This window comes from Symphalangus syndactylus, chromosome 14, assembly GCF_028878055.3.
Source record: "Symphalangus syndactylus isolate Jambi chromosome 14, NHGRI_mSymSyn1-v2.1_pri, whole genome shotgun sequence".
NCBI classification, from domain to species: Eukaryota; Metazoa; Chordata; class Mammalia; order Primates; family Hylobatidae; genus Symphalangus; species Symphalangus syndactylus.
The window spans coordinates 25,820,937-25,840,541 of record NC_072436.2 but is presented as its reverse complement, the minus strand read 5'-3'; the positions used below and the strand labels follow the sequence as shown (position 1 = coordinate 25,840,541).

Genomic DNA, 19,605 nt, shown 5'->3' with positions numbered 1-19,605 from the left:
TGTGAGACGGCCCAAGGGGCCGCGGGGTATGCTGGGACCGCTAGCCCTTCCGGCGCGCCTCAGGACTTCGGGTCCCCTCACCCCGGGCGGATGCCCAAAGCCTCCGCCTTCCCAGGAGCCCCTGCGGCCGGGCGCGAAGATGGCGGCGGCGATGGCCGGGCGCTCCTGAAGCAGCAGTTATGGAGCTTCCCTCAGGGCCGGGGCCGGAGCGGCTCTTTGACTCGCACCGGTAAGAGACCCGGCGGGAAGAGACCGATCCCCGCGTCCTCTCCGCCTTCGGCGCCTGACCACTTCGCCTCTCGCCCTCAGGCTCCCGGGTGACTGCTTCCTGCTGCTCGCGCTGCTGCTCTACGCGCCAGTCGGGTTCTGCCTCCTCGTCCTGCGCCTCTTTCTCGGGATCCACGTCTTCCTGGTCAGCTGCGCGCTGCCAGACAGCGTCCTTCGCAGGTTCCGATGTGGGCGTTCGGGGAGTGTCAGAGCTGGGTCTGGCCTGAGGACACACAGTCACCACCTCCTGTGTCCCCAGGTTCGTAGTGCGGACCATGTGTGCGGTGCTGGGGCTGGTGGCCCGGCAGGAGGACTCCGGACTCCGGGATCACAGTGTCAGGGTTCTCATTTCCAACCACGTGACACCTTTCGACCACAACATAGTCAATTTGCTTACCACCTGTAGCACCGTGAGTGAGAGCAAGGCCGAGAGCGCCACGAGGCGGTTCCCTGGGGCCCAGCTGAAGGCCCCCCAGTCCCCACTCGCGTTCCCCATGGAGGATACTGAGCCTTACCCCTAACCCCGATCCTCTACCCCACATGTCAGTTTTTTTTGTTTCATTTTCCTTAATTTTTTCTTCTCGCTTTCTCTTCTCCTGGTTCCCAGCCTCTACTCAATAGTCCCCCCAGTTTTGTGTGCTGGTCTCGGGGCTTCATGGAGATGAATGGGCGGGGGGAGTTGGTGGAGTCACTCAAGAGATTCTGTGCTTCCACGAGGCTTCCCCCCACTCCTCTGCTGCTGTTCCCTGAGGAAGAGGCCACCAATGGCCGGGAGGGGCTCCTGCGCTTCAGGTGGGTTTAGCACAGGTATAGGGCGCCAGCTGGGTAGGTGGTCAAGCTTGTGGGCCCTTGAGTTTTTACAACTTTCTTCGGCCCTTAGCCCCCATCATCTCCAGTTCATTTCCTTTCTGTCCACTTTTAGTTCTTTCTCCTGAATCCCTTCATTTTTCAATTATGTGCTTGTAGAGTTTGACAGTTGCCTGTTATAAGGCAGGTATGAGCTGCTGACTAGGCTGGCTGGATTCCCATCCTACTTTCTCCTTCCTCTTCTAGTTCCTGGCCATTTTCTATCCAAGATGTGGTACAACCTCTTACCCTGCAAGTTCAGAGACCCCTGGTCTCTGTGGTGAGTGTGTGTTGAACAGGGAATCTCTGGGGCTTGGAGGGGAAGTTTCCCATCCCTGGCCCTGGCTTAGGCCTCACTTCATGCCCTCCCCTCAGACGGTGTCAGATGCCTCCTGGGTCTCAGAACTGCTGTGGTCACTTTTCGTCCCTTTCACGGTGTATCAAGTAAGGTATTAACTGCCCTCACATTTTGGTCGCTGGGGAGAGGCTCACCTCAAGGTCAAGGAATTAGTGGTCTCTGCCCTGTCCATTTGTAGATCTTTGTATCAAGGTTCTACCACAGAGGCAACACAAAGTATTTACTATTTTCCCACCCTCACCATGCAAAGAGGTACCAAAGTGGGGAATGGTGACAGCCTCTACCCTGGGTGCCCACAACGTAGCCCTGGATTGATTTTTTGCAGGTGGCTTCGTCCTGTTCATCGCCAGCTAGGGGAAACGAATGAGGAGTTTGCACTCCGTGTACAACAGGTGGTCGGGTGCACAGGCAGGGTGGAGGCGGGGTCCCTGCTTAGGAGGAGAGGGAGGAAAGCTTGAGATCTTGACACTTCCAGTCTTCCAATTCTCCCTAGCTGGTGGCCAAGGAATTGGGTCAGACAGGGACACGGCTCACTCCAGCTGACAAAGCAGAGCACATGAAGCGACAAAGACACCCCAGATTGCGCCCCCAGTCAGGTATGTGGTCTCTATACATTACAGCTTTTGGGTTTTTTTTTTTTCCAGCCTACTGTGATTCCTCCCCTATTCCTGTGCTAGTTAGCCTCTCCTTCTAGTTCTCTACTTACCAGTTTTTCCTTTTTTTTCTTTTTCCACAGCCCAGCCTTCTTTCCCTCCCTCCCCTGGTCCTTCTCCTGATGTGCAACTGGCAACTCTGGCTCAGAGAGTCAAGGAAGTTTTGCCCCATGTGCCATTGGGTGTCATCCAGAGAGACCTGGGTATGGGAAAGGGTGGCCCCACACCGGGAGATGGGCACAGGGAGGAAAAGTGGGTTGTGAAGGAAGAAAGTAAGCAGGGAGTGGACTCCCTTCTCTTTTCTCCCCAGCCAAGACTGGCTGTGTAGACTTGACTATCACTAACCTGCTTGAGGGGGCCGTAGCTTTCATGCCTGAAGACATCACCAAGGGAACTCAGTCCCTACCCACAGCCTCTGCCCCCAAGGTGAGACCCAGGAAATGGTCAGATCCAAGTCTTAGGGTGAGTTGGGGGCAGGCTACATACTCCCTTATCCCTGACCTTTCTTTTTTGATCCTGAGACCCTAGCATAGTGCCTCTCTTGCAAAGTAGGCATTCGGTGCGTGTTTAATGATGATGACTCCGCAAGCCCTCTGACATTGTGATCACCTCAGTTTCCCAGCTCTGGCCCGGTGACCCCTCAGCCAACAGCCCTAACATTTGCCAAGTCTTCCTGGGCCCGGCAGGAGAGCCTGCAGGAGCGCAAGCAAGCACTATATGAATACGCAAGAAGGTGAGGGGGTTAGAGGACAACAATAGGATGTGGCAAATTGGAGAATGGAATTATGGAGCTACTGTGGCAAAGCCTGAATAATATCTCTCCCTATGTCCCACAGGAGATTCACAGAGAGACGAGCGCAGGAGGCTGACTGAGCTCAAAGGAACAGGATGGCACCCAGAGCCGCAGGACGGAGACTGGGGGCAGCCCTCACCCAACTCACAAAAGGCTGGATGGGTGGGTGGTAAAAAGGGAAGGATGAGGCTCCCCCAATGTCACATTAAATTCATGGTTTTCATTCAAGGCGTCTGTTGTCTCTCTGGGTCTCAAAAGCCCTGTGAGTGGGTTCCTTATTCTTTGGCTGGGGTGGGGTGGGGGTGAGAGTCTTCTTGTACATTTGAGGGGGGTAGTCAGACTGCAACTGTCTAAAATCACCTCCTCATGCCAAGCGATGAGTGATAAGGAAGTGTAACTGAACTGAAGACCCAGCTTGGGTAATCAGCCCAGGTTTTGGAGGAAGCTGCTGCAAAACTACAAGTCCCAGCATGCCTTTCACAAGCACACTACACATCATCTATAGAGTTCACACATGCTCAGTGTGGTAGCTGGAGCCTGTTTTCCATAGGTTCCTGACTAGGTTAAATAAGGTGGAGCAAATAGCCCCACCCGAAAAGCAGGCTTCAGGATTTGAAGTTTGAGCCAATCCCTGAGGTAGAGCCGGAATTTACCTTTGTACTTCACACGGTCAGGGTTGGTGGTGACTACGTGGGTCTGGAGCTGACTGCCGTCCTGACACGTCCTACAGCTGCAAGCAGGTTTGAATCCAGGATCCCTGTGACTGCTGTTCCTCTCCCCACCCCCTATATCCTTTTCCCTTCAGGACTTTACCACAGGTTACTAGGTCTCACATAATTTCTACTGCCCTTGAGGACCCCTGCCTAAGTAAGATTTCTACTACCTGCCAACAGGGTAATAGTATCAGGTAGATTTCTACTACCTGACTATAGGGACTGTCGACTAACTCTCAGTAGCCCCTTATCAAAATACCTAGCACTGTTTCCTTGGCAGGAAATGCTGGGAAGGGTGGGCCCCAGAGAATGATCAACTGAAGGTAGAGGTTAAGGATCAGGGCTGAGGTGGGAAGATGGCGTCCGTCACCAAATATGACCTCACTGGCTGCTCTGCCTTCTGCAGGTCCTGCCAGAGAACCACCATGACCTCTCAGCCTCTCAGGCTAGCAGAAGAGTATGGCCCAAGTCCTGGGGAGTCTGAACTGGCTGTGAACCCCTTTGATGGGCTTCCCTTCTCTTCCCGCTACTATGAGCTGCTGAAGCAGCGCCAAGGCTTGCCCATCTGGGCTGCTCGCTTTACCTTCTTGGAGCAGTTGGAGAGTAACCCCACTGGAGTGGTGCTGGTGTCTGGGGAGCCTGGTTCTGGCAAGAGCACCCAGGTGTGGTGGAGGTTGTGGGGGCAGGCAGATTCTGGGAGTGGACAAAGGGAGGAGCTAGGGAATTGGCCTTTCCCTGAGCAAGGGGGTACTGGGCTGCTTGGGGTCATGACGAAGGTGAACGAAGAGAGATGGGATGGGTTAGGTTGGCCCAGGAGGCTGGTGGAAGACCAGGGGACTCCCCAAATAAGGAAAGATTAAAGTGGCCATAGTTCCCTGAGCACTTCTGACTGAAGTCCTACATCTTCCTCACTGGTTGTCCTTCCCTACTTCTATCCCAGATCCCTCAGTGGTGTGCAGAGTTTGCGCTGGCCAGAGGGTTCCAGAAAGGACAGGTTACTGTCACTCAGCCCTACCCTCTTGCAGCCCGGAGCCTGGCTCTGCGGGTTGCTGATGAGATGGACCTGAGCCTGGGTCATGAGGTTGGATACAGCATCCCCCAGGAGGACTGCACGGGGCCCAACACCCTGCTCAGGTGGGGGCCTCTGCAGGCCTTACCCAAATCTAATTCCCCTCACTCAGTAGAAACAAACCCATTCCTCTGGCATCTCACCATACCCTCCCTTAGCCCAACTCACTCTTTTTTATTTATTTTGGAGAAAGGGTCTCACTCTGTCACCCAGGCTGGAGTGCAGTGGTGCAATCACAACTCACTGCAGCCTCAACCTCCCGGGCTCAAGGGATCCTCCCACCTCAGCCTCCCAAGTAACTGGGATTACAGGTGCGCACCTCCATGCCTGGCTAATTTTTATATTTTTTGCCATGTTACCCAGGCTGGTCTCAAACTCCTGGGCTCAAGTGATCCGCCCACCTCAGTCTCCCAAAGTGTAAGGACTACAGGCATGAGCCACTGCGCCTGGCCCCAACTCACTCTAAATTGTGTGTGGTGCAATGGCTAAAGTAAGCCCTTGAATCCCAGCCAGGGGCCTCAAACATTCAGCCTCACCCTCATCAGAAAAATGTCACTTCCCAGCTGGCGTATACCTTGTGAACAAAGTGTTCTCAGTGGGGTTGTGGGGTCACAGTTATGGGTCCATAGGCTCAGGAAGTCACAGCATATTTTTCTGGCCTTCATATCAAAATATACGTCCCCTGGGGAGAAGTTTCCCTGAGCTTGTGGGGCTGGTCAGTGTCCACACTGATTCCTCTGCCCACTACCAATGTCAACAGATTCTGCTGGGACAGGCTGCTTCTGCAGGAGGTGGCCTCGACTCGGGGCACTGGAGCCTGGGGCGTGCTGGTACTAGATGAGGCTCAGGAGCGGTCGGTGGCATCGGATTCACTCCAGGGGCTACTACAAGATGCCAGGCTGGAAAACCTTCTGGGGGACCTCAGAGTGGTTGTAGTTACTGACCCAGCCCTTGAACCTAAGCTCCGAGCTTTCTGGGGCAATCCTCCTATTGTGCATATACCCAGAGAGCCTGGTGAGAGACCTTCCCCCATCTACTGGGACACCATCCCACCTGATCGGGTGGAAGTTGCCTGCCAAGCAGTGCTTGAGTTGTGTCGGAAGGAGGCTCCAGGAGATGTGCTAGTGTTCCTGCCCAGTGAGGAGGTAAAAAAAAAAAAAAAAAAAAGCCTGCAAAAGGAGGTACTCATCATCTTCCAGTCCTGGGGAACGGGAATGGGAGCAATGCCCGTTAGGAAGAGTAGAGTTGCAGTATTTACTCTCCGCTGGGGTCCCAGAGAAAAACTTGAGGATTTCAGTGTAAAGAGGTTTACCTCTCACTTTTTTATTCCCTATAATGCAGAGATTTGTGATTCAGTGAACCCCCAAAATTAGAAAACCTTCAACTTTATGAGTAATTTGCATTTTCTCAGAGTGAAGGGCTGTAACTTTCAACAGTCTTTCAAAGGGATCTGTGACCCCAAAAAAGGTGAGAACTGCCCTAATGCCCCACCCACCCTTCTCCTCAGGAAATTTCCCTGTGCTGTGAATCCTTGTCCAGGGAGGTAGAGTCCTTGCCTCTCCAAGGGCTTCCACCACGAGTAATGCCCCTTCACCCAGACTGTGGACAAGCCGTTCAGGCTGTGTATGAGGACATAGATGCCCGAAAGGTTGTGGTCACTCACTGGCTGGCTGACTTCTCCTTCTCCCTCCCTTCCATCCAACATGTCATCGACTCAGGACTGGAGCTCCGAAGTGTGAGTGACAGAGAGAGATGGCGGTGGGGTAGTAAAGACAGAAATGGCCCACTCTGATCTGTCTTGGCCTTGGTTGGGGGATGGGCAACAGGTTTACAATCCTAGGATCCGAGCAGAATTCCAGGTGTTGAGGCCAATCAGCAAGTGTCAGGCAGAGGCAAGACGACTGCGAGCAAGAGGGTTCCCACCAGGTAAGAGCCTTTGCCCTCACTGAAATAAAAAACCCAAGAGTCACCAACATGCAAGCCTTGAGAAATCTACAGTGGTCTTCTTTCCCAGGTCTTTTTCCCCTCAGGATCCTGCCTCTGCCTGTATCCTAAGTCCTTCTTAGAACTAGAAGCTCCACCATTGCCCCAACCCAGGGTGTGTGAGGAGAATCTGAGCTCCCTGGTGTTACTACTAAAAAGGAGACAGATTGCAGAGCCAGGGGAGTGTCACTTCCTGGACCAGCCTGGTGAGCACCTCTCCTGCCCAAGCACTGCCATCTGACCACCCAGTTCTGAAACTTCATATCCTGTAAGCCCTGTTTCCTCACCAGCTCCAGAAGCATTGATGCAAGCCTTGGAAGATTTAGACTATCTGGCAGCCCTGGATAATGATGGGGACCTGTCAGATCTGGGTGTCTTACTATCAGAATTCCCTCTGGCCCCTGAGCTGGCCAAAGCCCTGCTGGCCTCATGCGAGTTTGACTGTGTGGACGAGATGCTCACCCTGGCTGCCATGCTCACAGGTATAAATCGCTGCTGTAAATCCATAGCTCTTGAAACCACTTCAGCCCTTCCTCTTGGGTTTTGGTGCTCCTGAGGCTAGCCCTTTCCTCTCTGTTCCAGTTGCCACCCCTCACAATGCCTAAAGAACCAGGCTTAGTCACCCATCTCCCTCTTGTCTCTTTAGCCTTTTTTCTCTGCTGGTTCTTGCCCTCAGCATGCTTAAATCTCTCCTAATCTCTTATTGCTAAAACTCACACACCACTCTTCCTCAACCCTATCCTCCTCTTCAGCTATGCAGCATGATTTCTATCCTGTTCTAACTGGTGTATTGCTCACCCACTGTACTCCAGCTTCAGGTCTACCATGCCAGTGAAACAGCTTTCAACTCACCAGTGACCTTCCAGGTACCTAATCCAGTGGATACTTTTGAACCCTTATTCATGACCTTCTTTTGACACTTGAGATTGCTGACCGCTCCACCTTGAAACTGCCCCCTCCCTAGGCCTCTGTAATGCTGCTCCTCATGATTTTCATCCTACATCTCTGGTCATCCCCTTTATCTTTTCCTTGAGCTCTTTGTCCTCTTCTTATCCATTGTAAATTGGTCCTCAGGGTTCTATTCTTGCCTCGTTTGTCTTCTATTTCCTGAACTCTCTGAGCAAATTTATCCACACCCATGGTTTGAAGTGCTACCTTTAGCCTTAAAATGTCCAAACCTTGTACTGTTATCTCTCACCCAATACCATTCTTCGAATCTGAGAGACAGAGAGAGAGGGAGGGAGAGAGGGATGGGGAGAAGGGGAGAGACGGAGAGGGAAAGAGAGGTAGAGAGAGAGAGAGCATACCCCAACTCCTGATGAACGTTTATTTTTTCTTTTCCTTTTTTTTTTTTTTTTTTTTTTGAGACAACGTCTCACTCTGTCACCCAGGCTGGAGTGCAATGGCATGATCTCGGCTCACTGCAACCTCTGTCTGGTTCAAGCAATTCTCATGCCTCAGCCTCCCAGGTAGTTGGGACTACAGGCATGAACCACCATGCCCAGCTGATTCTTGTATTTTTAGTAGAGACGGGTTTTCGCCATGTTGGCCAAGCTGGTCTCAAAGTCCTGACCTCAGGTGATCCATCCACCTCAGCCTCCCAAACTGCTGGGATTACAGGCCTGAGCCTCGGCGCCCAGCCCCGATGGACATTTCTACCAGAATAGTTAACAGTACCTCAGCTCAGAACTGAACTCAAATGCTCTATTAAACCAGTCCCTCACCACCATCGCCAAAAAATCTTTTCCTCTCTCTAGAGTCTCAGATTCAGATAATACTATTATCTCTGCTGCTCTGCTACCATCACTCTAGACCAGTCTTTCTCCAGGTTATTTGACTTTTATGTCCTAAACGTAAATATATATATATATATATGTTCATCTGCCCTTCTCCATATTCCCTTCCAGTGAATATGGTAGGTAGGGTCTGCCAATGGTAGGTCCTCCTCATTGCTCAGCTGGATTTCCTCAGTAGCCTCCTAACTAGTAATGTGAGCTTTTTCAGACACATGGACTCTCTTACTTAAAAACTCTTCTTCAGCCAGGCATGGTGGCTTGTGCCTGTAATCTCAGCACTTTGGGAGGCTGAGATGGGAGGATCACATGAGGTCAGGAGTTTGAGACCAGCCTGGGCAACATAGTGAGACCCTGTCTCTACGAAAACAAAAAATTAGCCAGGTGTGGTGGCATATGCCTGTAGTCTCAGCTACTGAAGAGACTGAGGTAAGAGGATCATTTAAGCCTGGGAGGTTGAGGCAGCAACGGGCCATGATTATGCCACTTCACTCCAGCCTGGGCAAGAGAGTGAGACCCTGTCTCAAACAAACAAACAACAACAAAAAAAACCACAACTCTTCCTCTACAGCCACTCTTTACCTTAAAGACAGTTCCTTTCCTCAGTACTCCAGCCTCTCATGACCTTACCTATACCTACCTCTCCAGCTTTATCTCCTGCCGTTCTGCCACGTCATTTCATTCCCTCCACCCATACCAGATGGCTTGCAGTTCCCCAAATATGCTATATTATTAACTTACATGCCATGCTGTTGCCACAGTCTAAAACATACTCCCTGCCCCTTCTCCACTCGGCTAATTCCTACTCAAATTTCAAATGCTAGCCCAAGGGTCCTCATCCTTTTCTCTTACATCACTCACATCCTCACCACCTAAAGCCTGGATTAGGTATCCTCCTCTTTGTTTCCACAGTACCATATAGAAACACCTATCATGCTTATCAAGTCTGCTTACCTGTTGATCTCTCCCACCAGACTTGAAGCTCCTTGATGGCAGAGACTGTATTTATTTATCCTCAATGTTTAATAAAGTGCATAGCACCTAGAAGTTATCTATGTCTTTTGAATAAAGTTCCCAAAGGGACACTTCTGCCTTTTCAGCATTCTACCTGTACTACTATCCCTTCCCATTTCCCAAATGGCAGATTCTACCTCCCACTCTTCTGCCTCCAGCTGCCCCTGGGTTTACCCGTCCTCCACTCAGTGCAGAAGAAGCTGCCCTGCGTCGGGCCCTGGAACACACGGATGGTGACCACAGTTCTCTGATCCAGGTGTATGAAGCCTTTATACAAAGTGAGTTCTGCATCCTTTTATAGAATCCCAGATTTTCCAAAGAGGGGAAATGTTATGCAGCCAGCTGACAGATCTCTATGCTCAGAAAGAGAAGGCCCTTTGGCTAAGGGTTGGGTTATTTCAGGGGTCTCAAGGACTTTAGTTTAGCTGGTCCCTTTCCTCTCCTAGGTGGAGCAGATGAGGCTTGGTGCCAGGCTCGAGGTCTGAATTGGGCAGCATTGTGCCAAGCCCATAAACTTCGGGGAGAACTCCTAGAACTCATGCAACGAATTGAACTTCCCTTGTCCCTACCAGCATTTGGCTCTGAGCAGAATCGCAGAGACCTTCAGAAAGCACTGGTGTCAGGATACTTTCTCAAGGTTAGAGGAAAGGGTGGGGGTAAGGGTGATCAAAGGAGCAAAAGGCAAAGAGAACAAATATTGGTAAGCCACTTTGAAATCAGGGTCCAGGTGGCCATTCAAAAGATTCTTTAGAAACAGAAAGGACTTTTCCCTTGAGGATTTGAGGTACAAGGGGCTATGGAAAATGCCATGAGGTATAGTAGAGACCAGACAACACCTAGACGTAATGCTTTACTTTTAATACTCTCATCACCCTTACTCTTTCTCAATCCCCTTTTATTTTTTTCTACTGCCTGCCTCTTCCCTTTTATTTATTCCGTCAATATATTTGCCTTTCAATAAGGTGGCCAGAGACACAGATGGGACTGGAAATTACCTACTCCTAACCCATAAGCATGTGGCCCAGCTCTCCTCATACTGCTGCTACCGAAGCCGCAGAGCTCCTGCCAGACCCCCACCATGGGTGCTGTACCACAATTTCACAATATCCAAAGACAACTGCCTTTCCATTGTTTCTGAGATTCAACCACAGATGTGAGTTCCCTGACATCCCTCCTATACTGCCTATTCCTCTCCCTGGGGCCAAAATTACGGCTGGGGAGTTAGAGAGACAGAGGAAGGGATCTTAGTGGTTAGTAAAAACATGATCTGAGGAGACAGGATTTGTGGAAGGGCTGGTGAGAAGTTTAAAAGTCTGCATTATAAGAGAAGATGCACATTTGGAGACCTAGGCAGGAGGAGTGCTTGAGGCTAGGAGTTTGAAACCACCCTGTAGTCCCAGCTACTTGGGAGATTGAGGTGGGAGGATTACTTGAGCTCAGGAGTCTAAGGCTACAGTGAGTTATGATCATGCCACTGAACTCCAGCCCAGGCAACAGAGCAAGACCCTGTCTCTAAAAAGAGAGAGACAGAGAGAAGATGCAGATCATCTAATTATGACTCTCTCTATTAGGCTGGTGGAATTGGCCCCTCCATACTTCCTGAGTAACTTGCCTCCCAGTGAGAGCAGAGACCTTCTGAACCAGCTAAGGGAAGGAATGGCAGATTCTACAGCAGGGAGCAAATCATCCTCAGCCCAGGAGTTCAGAGATCCCTGTGTCCTGCAGTGACCTGCCTGCCTATGGAATGGAGCTGGGTTCATCTCATCACATTAGATTCTCCCTCAGGGTGACACCAAAGCACCCAGACAGATTTAGAAGCCCAAAGTTTAGGGTCAAATGTAAACTCTGGAACCTGAGTCCCAAGAAATGATAGGCTGGGAATGGAGAGAATGGGATAAACCACAGTCTACATAGGGAAGGACTCTTTCCTTACCCTTCTCTTACTGATTGGAGAGGGACTGATATGCTCCCCATTCTCTCAACTTTGCCAAACCCATTCTTGTACTCCCTTGTGATCTATAAAAGTTTTTTTATGATGCCAATTTTTAATTTGGTCCTGCAGTGCCATATACAACATCCATAAATCAGTGATGATATTACAGTAAATAACCAGGGCCAGCTCCTCCAACTACATAGTCTCTAGCCTCTTCCCATCTCCAGTCAGGCCTTCTTCATGCTATGATCGACATAGTTGTCACTAGCACAGACATGAGTGGTCTGGCTACAGTTGGTCTCTAGCCTGGCTTCTCTTCCCTCTGTCACAGTGCATCAGCCTCCAGGGGACAAAGGATGGGGGTGCTACAGGAATCAAATTCTTCCCTTTCTTCCTCATACAACTTAAATCCAATTCCTTTTTAAACCTTAAGGCTAATGCAACCATCCCCTAACTAGACTTTCTATTAACAAGCTTCCCAGCAACCCAGACACACCCACAAGATGAAGTCTTTCTAACAACTTCAGAGACATCATGCTTTCCTTTCTTTCTTCCTAGATTCTCCTTCCTTCCCTTCCCCTTTTCTGCCCTCGGACTTTTTTTTCTTTTTTTTTTTTTTTTTTTAGACGGAGTCTCGCTCTGTCACACAGGCTGGAGTGCAGTGGTGCGATCTCAGCTCACTGCAACCTCCACCTCCCGGGTTCAAGCGATTCTCCTGCCTCAGCCTCCTGAGTAGCTGGGACTACAGGTGTGCACCACCATGCCCGGCTAATTTTTGTATTTTTAGTCGAGATGGGGTTTCACCATGTTAGCCAGGATGGTCTCGATCTCCTGACCTTGTGATCCTCCCGCCTCGGCCCAAAGTGCTGGGATTACAGGCGTGAGCCACCGTGCCCGGCCTGCCCTTGGACTATTGACTTAGGTATTCTCCATCATCTTGCACATTGCAAACGTGGTTGTCGAATTTGGTGGAAAGGTTTAGTCCTTAGAACTCTGCTTTTCTTCTCAGAGTTCCCTCCCTCAGAGATTCTATCTGTTCTCATTCATTCTATCTAGGTCCACCTCTATGTGGATGTCAGCTGATCTCCCTCAAAGGCACTTCTCCAGGATTTATTCTCTCTAGGTATAGCATTTAGTTTTGCCTATACAGTTAATTTTGCTCCAATCTTCCCAATTTCCCTTTCATCATCCACAGCACCATTGATTTCCTGATGCTGCACATTTCCAGTCTTGGAATCACCTTTGATTCTTCTTAAGCTTGTCACGTCCAAATTATTTTCCAAATTCTCTTCACCCTAACTCCACTGGGCCCATTAACTTTGTCCACTGTTTCCTCCTCTCCCTTCTCTGTCCCTATGTGACACTAGAGCCAGATTTTCTTTCTAGATTTTCTCTTTCGTTGGGTGTGTAAGTATCCGACTCGCCTCCTGCCCAGGTGTGTTGCCGGAGGATGTGGCCAGCAGGCTGAACACACATGACAACGTGAGGCTCAAAGTCAGGAAGGAATCCTTAGCGATTATTTTACTGTTGAGGGATGAGATGCCCGGGGTGGACAACCCTCTGGTTCCGGTCACAATCAGCCAGCCTCTCGCGCTCCAGCACCCCCTCTATTGCTTCGCCGTGGTCGGCGTCTTCTTTCCTTCACACCTTTGGTACAGACCCAGCCGGCACCGCGCGCAACGCCGCTAGAGCCCCGCAGAGCCCCAGCTCCCGACCACCCGCCGGAGAATTCCGAGTCCCTCAGGAAAGCAGCTCCCATTGGCCAGCCCGGCCTCCTCCCCGCACCTCATTGGCTACTGTCCTGCAGGTCCCGCCCTCTCGGCGCCTCAGGTTCCAGCTGCGGCCGGCGTAACGGCAGTGAAGTGAAAAATGGCGGGAAAGGCCGCCTCTGAGCTGGCCTTGCATCTGCGCAACGCTGGCTTGGGAGCCGGCCGGTGGTGGAGGAGCCCTCGACGACAGCCTCAAGGCCTGCCGCTCCTCACGCGCCTGGCTGCCACTAGACCATGGGCGCAGGCAGCCGCGCGCTCCACCGCTCCGGGCCCGGCGCTCCACGCCGATCGGACGGGCGTCGCTCACACTACCGAGGCGAGCCCGGACACTGAAGCCACTTTGTTGTCCTCGGCCCAGGGCTGCAGGTTCTGCAGCGCGAAGAGCGACGAGTTGTGCAGGCAGAGAGGGTCCGGGGGCAGCGGCGGCCGCAGCGGCCGTGGCAACGCGTCCTGCTGCAGGTGCAGGAGCAGCCGGCCCGCGCGGTGCCGCTCGGCCTCGCGCTCCTCCGCCGTCTGGCGCCTAAGGGAGGGAGACGCGGGGTCAGAGGGGCCGCCCGCCGCCTCGCTTCTCACCAGGCCCGGCTCAGAGACCCTAGTCCGCCCTCGCCCGCGCCGCGCCTCACCGCCACTTGGTGCGTCGGTTCTGGAACCACGTTTTGACCTGTGCGTCGGTCATGCGCAAGGCCTTGGCCAGCGCCGCCCTCTCCGCAGAGGCCAGGTACTTCTGGCGCAGGAAGCGCCGCTCCAACTCCAGCACCTGTGAGCGGGAGAAGGACGTGCGCGGCTTCTTCCGCTTCGGAGGGGTCCGGTTTTGGTAGGGGTGGCCTATGCGGCGCGTCCCAGAGAAGGGCGAGAGCGCAGCTACCGGGAGGAAGAAAGACCAGGGCAGGATTTGCAGGGTGGCCCGAGGTGCCACTGAGAAGGCCGCGCGGCTGTCCAGGCCGCAGAGCTCCCGCGCCCTGTCCTTACCCGGGCCCTAAGCATCAGCCGAGCCCTATAGCCAAGAAAGGCCCTTCCGCTGGGATGCGAGGGAGACGTCCCCTGTAACTTCACCCTACCCTCCCCGCGCGTGGACAGTGGGACTACAGAGGAGGGCGCCGGCACCGACGGCAGCTCCCTCCCCATCGCCTCTCGGAGGCAGGACCCAGAGATTCGAGTTGGGGGAGGATCCCCTGGGAGGATCTAGTGGGAGGTGTGAAAGGGGTCCTTGAGTTGGAGCAGAAAGCTAAGAGATGAGGAGACGGGGTCAGAGTCGGGCGTGACGCTGGAGGGGTCAGACAACCTCACCCGTGAGCCGGTCCTTGGCAAAGCGGCGGCCGCTGTCCATCCAGGGGAAGGTGAGTCCCGCTAGGCCTCCGGCGCCGCCCAAACCCGAGGGCCCAGGCACTGCAGGCGCCCCCCCGGCGGGCGGTGGCACAGGCAGCGGGCGGTGCGCAGGGACGCGGATCACGCCACCCGGGGCCACTCCGGAGCTGCCGGGCAGCGGGGCAAGTGAGCCGGCGGGACCGTAGCCCGAGGCTCCGTGGTATCCACCCGAGAACGCCCCACTCTCCCCATGACCCTGGCCCCCGCGACCCGGGCCTAGACCGCCCCCTGGGGTTTCGGGGCCGCTCAGGATCTGATCGATGCCGAAGCTGATTGGCTCGTGGTGTGGGAGGTTGTGTGGACCCAGCATCCCCGGCTCCATCGGTCTGGGCCGAGGAGAACCGCCGGAGGTTCGGTGGTTGGGGAGGATGCCTCAGGCAGCTCCAGAAGCCCAGCGGCGGCGCGCTCCGGAGAGTGGCCTCAGGGGCCCGCGGGGCTGGCCAAAGCAGGGCGCCGGGGTCCCCGGAACAGCAGCATCCCTGTGCACCCGGAGCAGCCGCGCCCGTGCCAGCCGCTGCCGGGCGTCCGCGCAGGGACTTGCATCCCGGGGGAGCACGGCCAGCTGGGGCCCCTGGAGCTTCCTTGCTGGCTCTCAAGCGCAAATAGACGCTGGGCTGCCGGCGCCGCTGCCCAAGTCCCGGGTGGAGAGGGTTGGCCAGCTCCGGCTGGGGCAGTGACTGACGGATCGGCCCGGGTGGGTAGTGGGGGCTGGGGGTAGGGCAGGGGCGGGGCCCACCAGTTAAAGGGGAAGGGACGCCTGTTTGCGCCAAGCGCAGGGGGAAGGCTGGCTGGCGGAGATGTGCGGGGCGGGGGACAGGGGGCCAGGGTGTTAGGAACCAGGCTCAGCGCGGGAGGGGTCCTAGCATGGGCCGCTGAGTCAGCGGAGATGCTCACCGCGCCTCCATCCTTGCTGGCCTCCGCCTTTGGGCTGCCTTCGCCTCACCGGCTTCCTCCGCAGGTGCCTCCTCCCCCAGCCCCCACTCTTCGCCTCCCGATGGATCCTTCTGGCCAACTCCCGGATTCGTTGTGGTCCCCGCCTAAATGCCCTCGAAGACCAAATCTCGTTGTGGTTTCCCGGCTGCGTAAGAAGCGGCTGGGGAACGGCGCCCGGTGAGCTGCAGGCCCAAGAAGAGAACAGGTGTGGGAAGGGGACGGCAGGGGCTAAGGGCGGGGAACGGCCGCTTTGGGCTAGCGATCGTGGTGCGCCTTCTGGCCTCTCCTGTAGGTCCCCCCAGCCCTGTTCATGCGCACCGGTAATTGGTGTCCTGTGTTTCTTAGAATTTCGATTTTCCAAAATCCGTGTAAAATGGACCATGGCTCAACCCGGGCCAAATCAGGCCGGCGGGTTCTTGGGGCTGGCACTCTACCCCCGGACCCCAAGTGCAGGGAGTCCTTAATGCAGGACTCTGCCCCTCCATTCTGTGCCTAGAAAGTCTATTCTCACACTCTTCCTCCTCAACGGCGGGAGGGCGAAATCTTGCCATAGGGGACACGTGGGACCTCATTGAGGCCTTGGTTGGATCCCAGCCGCCTTGTTTCCCATAAACATTTTACCCCACCCAAACTCAGAAAATGGCCTGGAGCTGTCAGAGAAGGGAGGTGGGGAAAGACCCAAGCCGCTTGGTGACCTTGTGACCTCTGGCCATGGATCCAGGAGCCGGGAGTGTGTGAACTCTGCGTCCTTCCCGGGGATGGGACCCCCGCCGGGCGGGCCCCTGAGCCTTAGACCCGCCCCCGCCGCCGCCCTGCCCGGTGCAGGCCGCGGTAATCGGGTTAGCTGGGCCGGAATTACATTACCTTCCCCGGCCCGCCCCAGCCCCCGGGGGGGCCCTGGCGCCTCTGAGCCGGTGAGACTGGGCTCAGAGAGGGGGGCGCTTCTACCATCCTGCGGTGGCGGTGGCGGGTGGGCAGCTACGAGCAGCTCAGCCTACCTCTGACACGTGGTGGCCAAAGGACCTTACCCTGCTGTGCCAGCCCTCTACCCTCGTCCCTAGCCCACCCCCTGTTCAGCTCCATCCTGCTGGTTTCCCGTGTGAACCGAAATGCCTTGTAAGTCTAGTAGCTGGATCTCCCTGGGAGCACTGATCTTCAAACTGATTCTCCAGGATGCCCTGGGAAAGACTCTGCCCCCTCCTTTCTTCCCAGCAGATGGGCTGGCAGCCTGGTGCCTGGGGCAGGGTGAAGGGGTCTTTTCTCCCCTGGGAACCAGGAATGATACTTGGGCATCTGGGCAGGAAGATAAAGAAGAGAAAGAAGAGTGAGCTCTGTCCACCAGCCCTCCAGTGTTCTCCGAAGCCTTATGTCTAGAGGAGGTGAACCATAAATGGGACAGAGGGCAGTGGGAGGAACAGTGGGCATTAATATGTGTCAACCTGCCGGGCGCGGTGGCTCGCACCTGTAATCCCAGTACTTTGGGAGGCCGAGGTGGGTGAATCACGAGGTCAGGAGATTGAGACCATCCTGGCTAACACGGTGAAACCCATCTCTACTAAAAATACAAAAATTAGCTGGGCATGGTGGCGGGTACCTATAGTCCCAGCTACTTGGGACGCTGAGGCAAGAGAATGGCATGAACCGGGGAGGTGGAGCTTGCAGTGAGCCGAGATCGCGCCACTGCACTCCAGCCTGGGCGACAGAGCAAGACTCTGTCTGAAAAAAAAAAAAGTGTCAACCTCCCCCACCTTGACCACTGTACTATCCAATTTGTCCAGCCCCTCCTCAGCCCTGCTCACAGACCATTCTGAAAGAGGGTGGGGGCTCCTACCAATTTAGCAGATGTATTTTCATCTTGATGGAGAAGACAGACATTATCACCTCCCATCTCTTTACAGAAACCCATGCACTTTTCTCAGCAGTAGAGAGGGCTACGAGGAAGCATGAACCTGTTCAGTCCAAATCTTCGGCTGGGAGCAGTGGCTCATGCCTGTAATCCCAGCACTTTGGAAGGCCAAGAGGGGACAGATCACCTGATGTCAGGAGTTCAAGACCAGCCTGGCCAACATGGTGAAACGCTGTCTCTACTAAAAATACAAAAAAATTAGCCAGGCATGGTGGCAGGTGCCTGTAATCCCAGCTACTGGGGAGGCTGAGGCAGGAGAATCACTTGAACCCGGGAGGCAGAGGTTTCAGTGAGCTGAGATCACCACTGCATTCCAGTCTGGGGTGACAAAGCAAGACTCCATCTCAAAAAAAAAAAAAAAAAATCTTCCTTGACAGCAAGGGCTGGATTCCCCCAGATGGGAGCAGGAAACCTAGGGAGACAGCAAAGAAATATAATCTCTGAAGAGGGCTGGTGTGCAGGTTAGGAGTTTGCTAGTCCATTTCTCTGCTCTGAAGGGTGAGTCTGGGGGCGGGGGGCTGGGTAACCAGTGTGTCTCCAGCCAACCTAAATAAATCCTCCTTGAATGAATCAATGAGTGAATCAACAAATGAAAAAAAAGGTAACATCATGCAGACCCATATACCCCTGCCTTTTGAGTTCAGCACAGATGGTACTGCCACCCAGAGATCGTTTAAGGAGAATGGTCACAAACTCAGTAGTTCATACAAGTCTTCTGGAGAGTTTTTAAAATATTTTAGTGCCCCACTTCAAGAACAGATGGCATCCAGTTATGTCACCCAGACCACAGACCTGGGACTTTCTTTTTTTAAGAGACAGGGTCTCGCTATGATGCCCAGGCTGGCTGGCTGGCCTCAAACTCCTGGGTTCAGACAATCCTCCCACCTTGACCTCCTGAGTATCTAGAGTTACAGGTGTGCACCACCACCCCAACCTGGCTTGAAATGTCCTTTCTTGCCTCCTTGTCTCTGATTCACAGGGAAAGGATTGTTCCTGCTGGGTTATGTTGAAGATTGGCCGGGCCCTGTGGCTCACACCTGTAATCCCAGCACTTTGGGAGGCCAAGGCGGGCAGATCACGAGGTCAGGAGATTGAGACCATCCTGGCTAACACGGTGAAACCCTGTGTCTACTAAAAATACAAAATATTAGCCGGGCATAGTGGCGGGCACCTGTAGTCCCAGCTACTCGGGAGGCTGAGGCAGGAGAATGGCGTGAACCCGGGAGGCGGAGCTGGCAGTGAGCCGAGATCGCGCCACTGCACTCTAGGCTGGGTGATAAAGCCAGACTCCGTCTCAAAAAAAAAAAAAAAAAAAAAAAAAAAAAAGACGAAGATAGAGGTGCTGGAATGAGTGCCCCCTCATACACACTGCTTTGGATCTGTCTCACCATGTCCTGTGTGTCCGTGGCTCTCATCAACTTAGTCTTTCCTATCCCTCAGCTGTCTCAGATCTTTATCATCTGGACAAAATCTTTGCCTGAGTCTTCAAGAGAGATCATGCTTTTCCTTTCCTTTTTACTTCATGCTTATTGCCTCCATTTCATCATGATTTATTCTTGTTTTAACTCAGTGCAAGCTGCCTTCATTATAGTAACCCTTTCTCAGAGAGCTCCAGTGTCCAGTATCCCTCCTCCAGGACTTCCCTGACATGTTTTACTTTGTTGGTCATCAATTATTTTTTGAAGTGTCCCTTCTTTTTGCTTCTGTAATATCTTATTCCACATCTTTGGACTTTCGTAGTCACTGCTTATGTTTTTCCTCCACTGATTTTGCTTCTTCCACTGAAGACTGTGAGGATTCTTCAGAGCTCAGACTTAAGCTTTCTTTTTTCTTTTCTTTTTTTTTTTTAGACACGGGATGTCACTCTGTCGCTCAGGCTGGAGTGTAATAGCATTATCACGGTTCACTGCTGCCTCAACCTCCCAAGTTCGAGCAATCTTCCCACCTCAGCCTCCCAAGTAGCTGGGGCTACAGGTACGCGTCACCATGCCAGGCTAATTTTTGTACTTTTTGTAGAGACGGAGCCCCACCATGTTGCCCAGGCTGGTCTCCAACTCTTGGGCTCAAGTATCCACCCACCTCAGCCTCCCAAAGTGCTGGAATTACAGGCATTAGCCACTGCACCAGGCCTTAAGCTTTCTTTATCTCTTCATCTGCTCAAGTTTCACCCATTCCAAAAGTCCCAACTCTCATATCCAGCCAGATAACTC

At 53.4% G+C, this 19,605-nt stretch overlaps 3 protein-coding genes across 9 annotated transcripts; 2 read left to right on the top strand and 1 right to left on the bottom strand.

Annotated features, from left to right (window-relative positions):
• The first annotated feature begins 95 nt into the window (after positions 1–95).
• AUP1 (AUP1 lipid droplet regulating VLDL assembly factor) lies at positions 96–3,145 on the top strand. Of its 7 annotated transcripts, none has more exons than XM_055240660.2 (12): positions 96–229; positions 310–447; positions 527–677; positions 875–1,059; positions 1,321–1,393; positions 1,489–1,562; positions 1,797–1,863; positions 1,965–2,067; positions 2,208–2,327; positions 2,435–2,550; positions 2,739–2,857; positions 2,961–3,145. In XM_055240660.2, the coding sequence occupies exons 1-12, from the start codon at positions 180–182 to the stop codon at positions 2,995–2,997; spliced, it is 1,233 nt and encodes a 410-aa protein (XP_055096635.1). In that variant the 5' UTR covers positions 96–179; the 3' UTR covers positions 2,998–3,145. The 7 variants fall into 7 exon arrangements, with proteins under 7 accessions (XP_055096635.1, XP_063472661.1, XP_055096636.1 ...); XM_063616591.1 differs by having other exon boundaries at positions 2,435–2,586; XM_055240661.2 differs by lacking the exon at positions 527–677 and having other exon boundaries at positions 310–526.
• A 165-nt stretch (positions 3,146–3,310) lies between these two features.
• Positions 3,311–11,581, top strand: DQX1 (DEAQ-box RNA dependent ATPase 1). The gene is made up of 12 exons (XM_055241744.1): positions 3,311–3,657; positions 4,037–4,292; positions 4,571–4,764; positions 5,460–5,844; positions 6,207–6,434; positions 6,526–6,625; positions 6,730–6,888; positions 6,973–7,164; positions 9,648–9,767; positions 9,936–10,126; positions 10,452–10,642; positions 11,061–11,581. The coding sequence occupies exons 2-12, from the start codon at positions 4,056–4,058 to the stop codon at positions 11,215–11,217; spliced, it is 2,154 nt and encodes a 717-aa protein (XP_055097719.1). The 5' UTR covers positions 3,311–3,657; positions 4,037–4,055; the 3' UTR covers positions 11,218–11,581.
• A 268-nt stretch (positions 11,582–11,849) lies between these two features.
• On the bottom strand, positions 11,850–15,235 carry TLX2 (T cell leukemia homeobox 2). Its single transcript, XM_055241745.2, has 3 exons — positions 14,479–15,235; positions 13,815–14,052; positions 11,850–13,711 (listed from the first exon to the last, which is right to left on the bottom strand). Exons 1-3 carry the CDS (start codon positions 14,876–14,878, stop codon positions 13,495–13,497), a joined length of 855 nt encoding a protein of 284 aa, XP_055097720.1. The 5' UTR covers positions 14,879–15,235; the 3' UTR covers positions 11,850–13,494.
• Between the last annotated feature and the right edge of the window lie 4,370 nt (positions 15,236–19,605).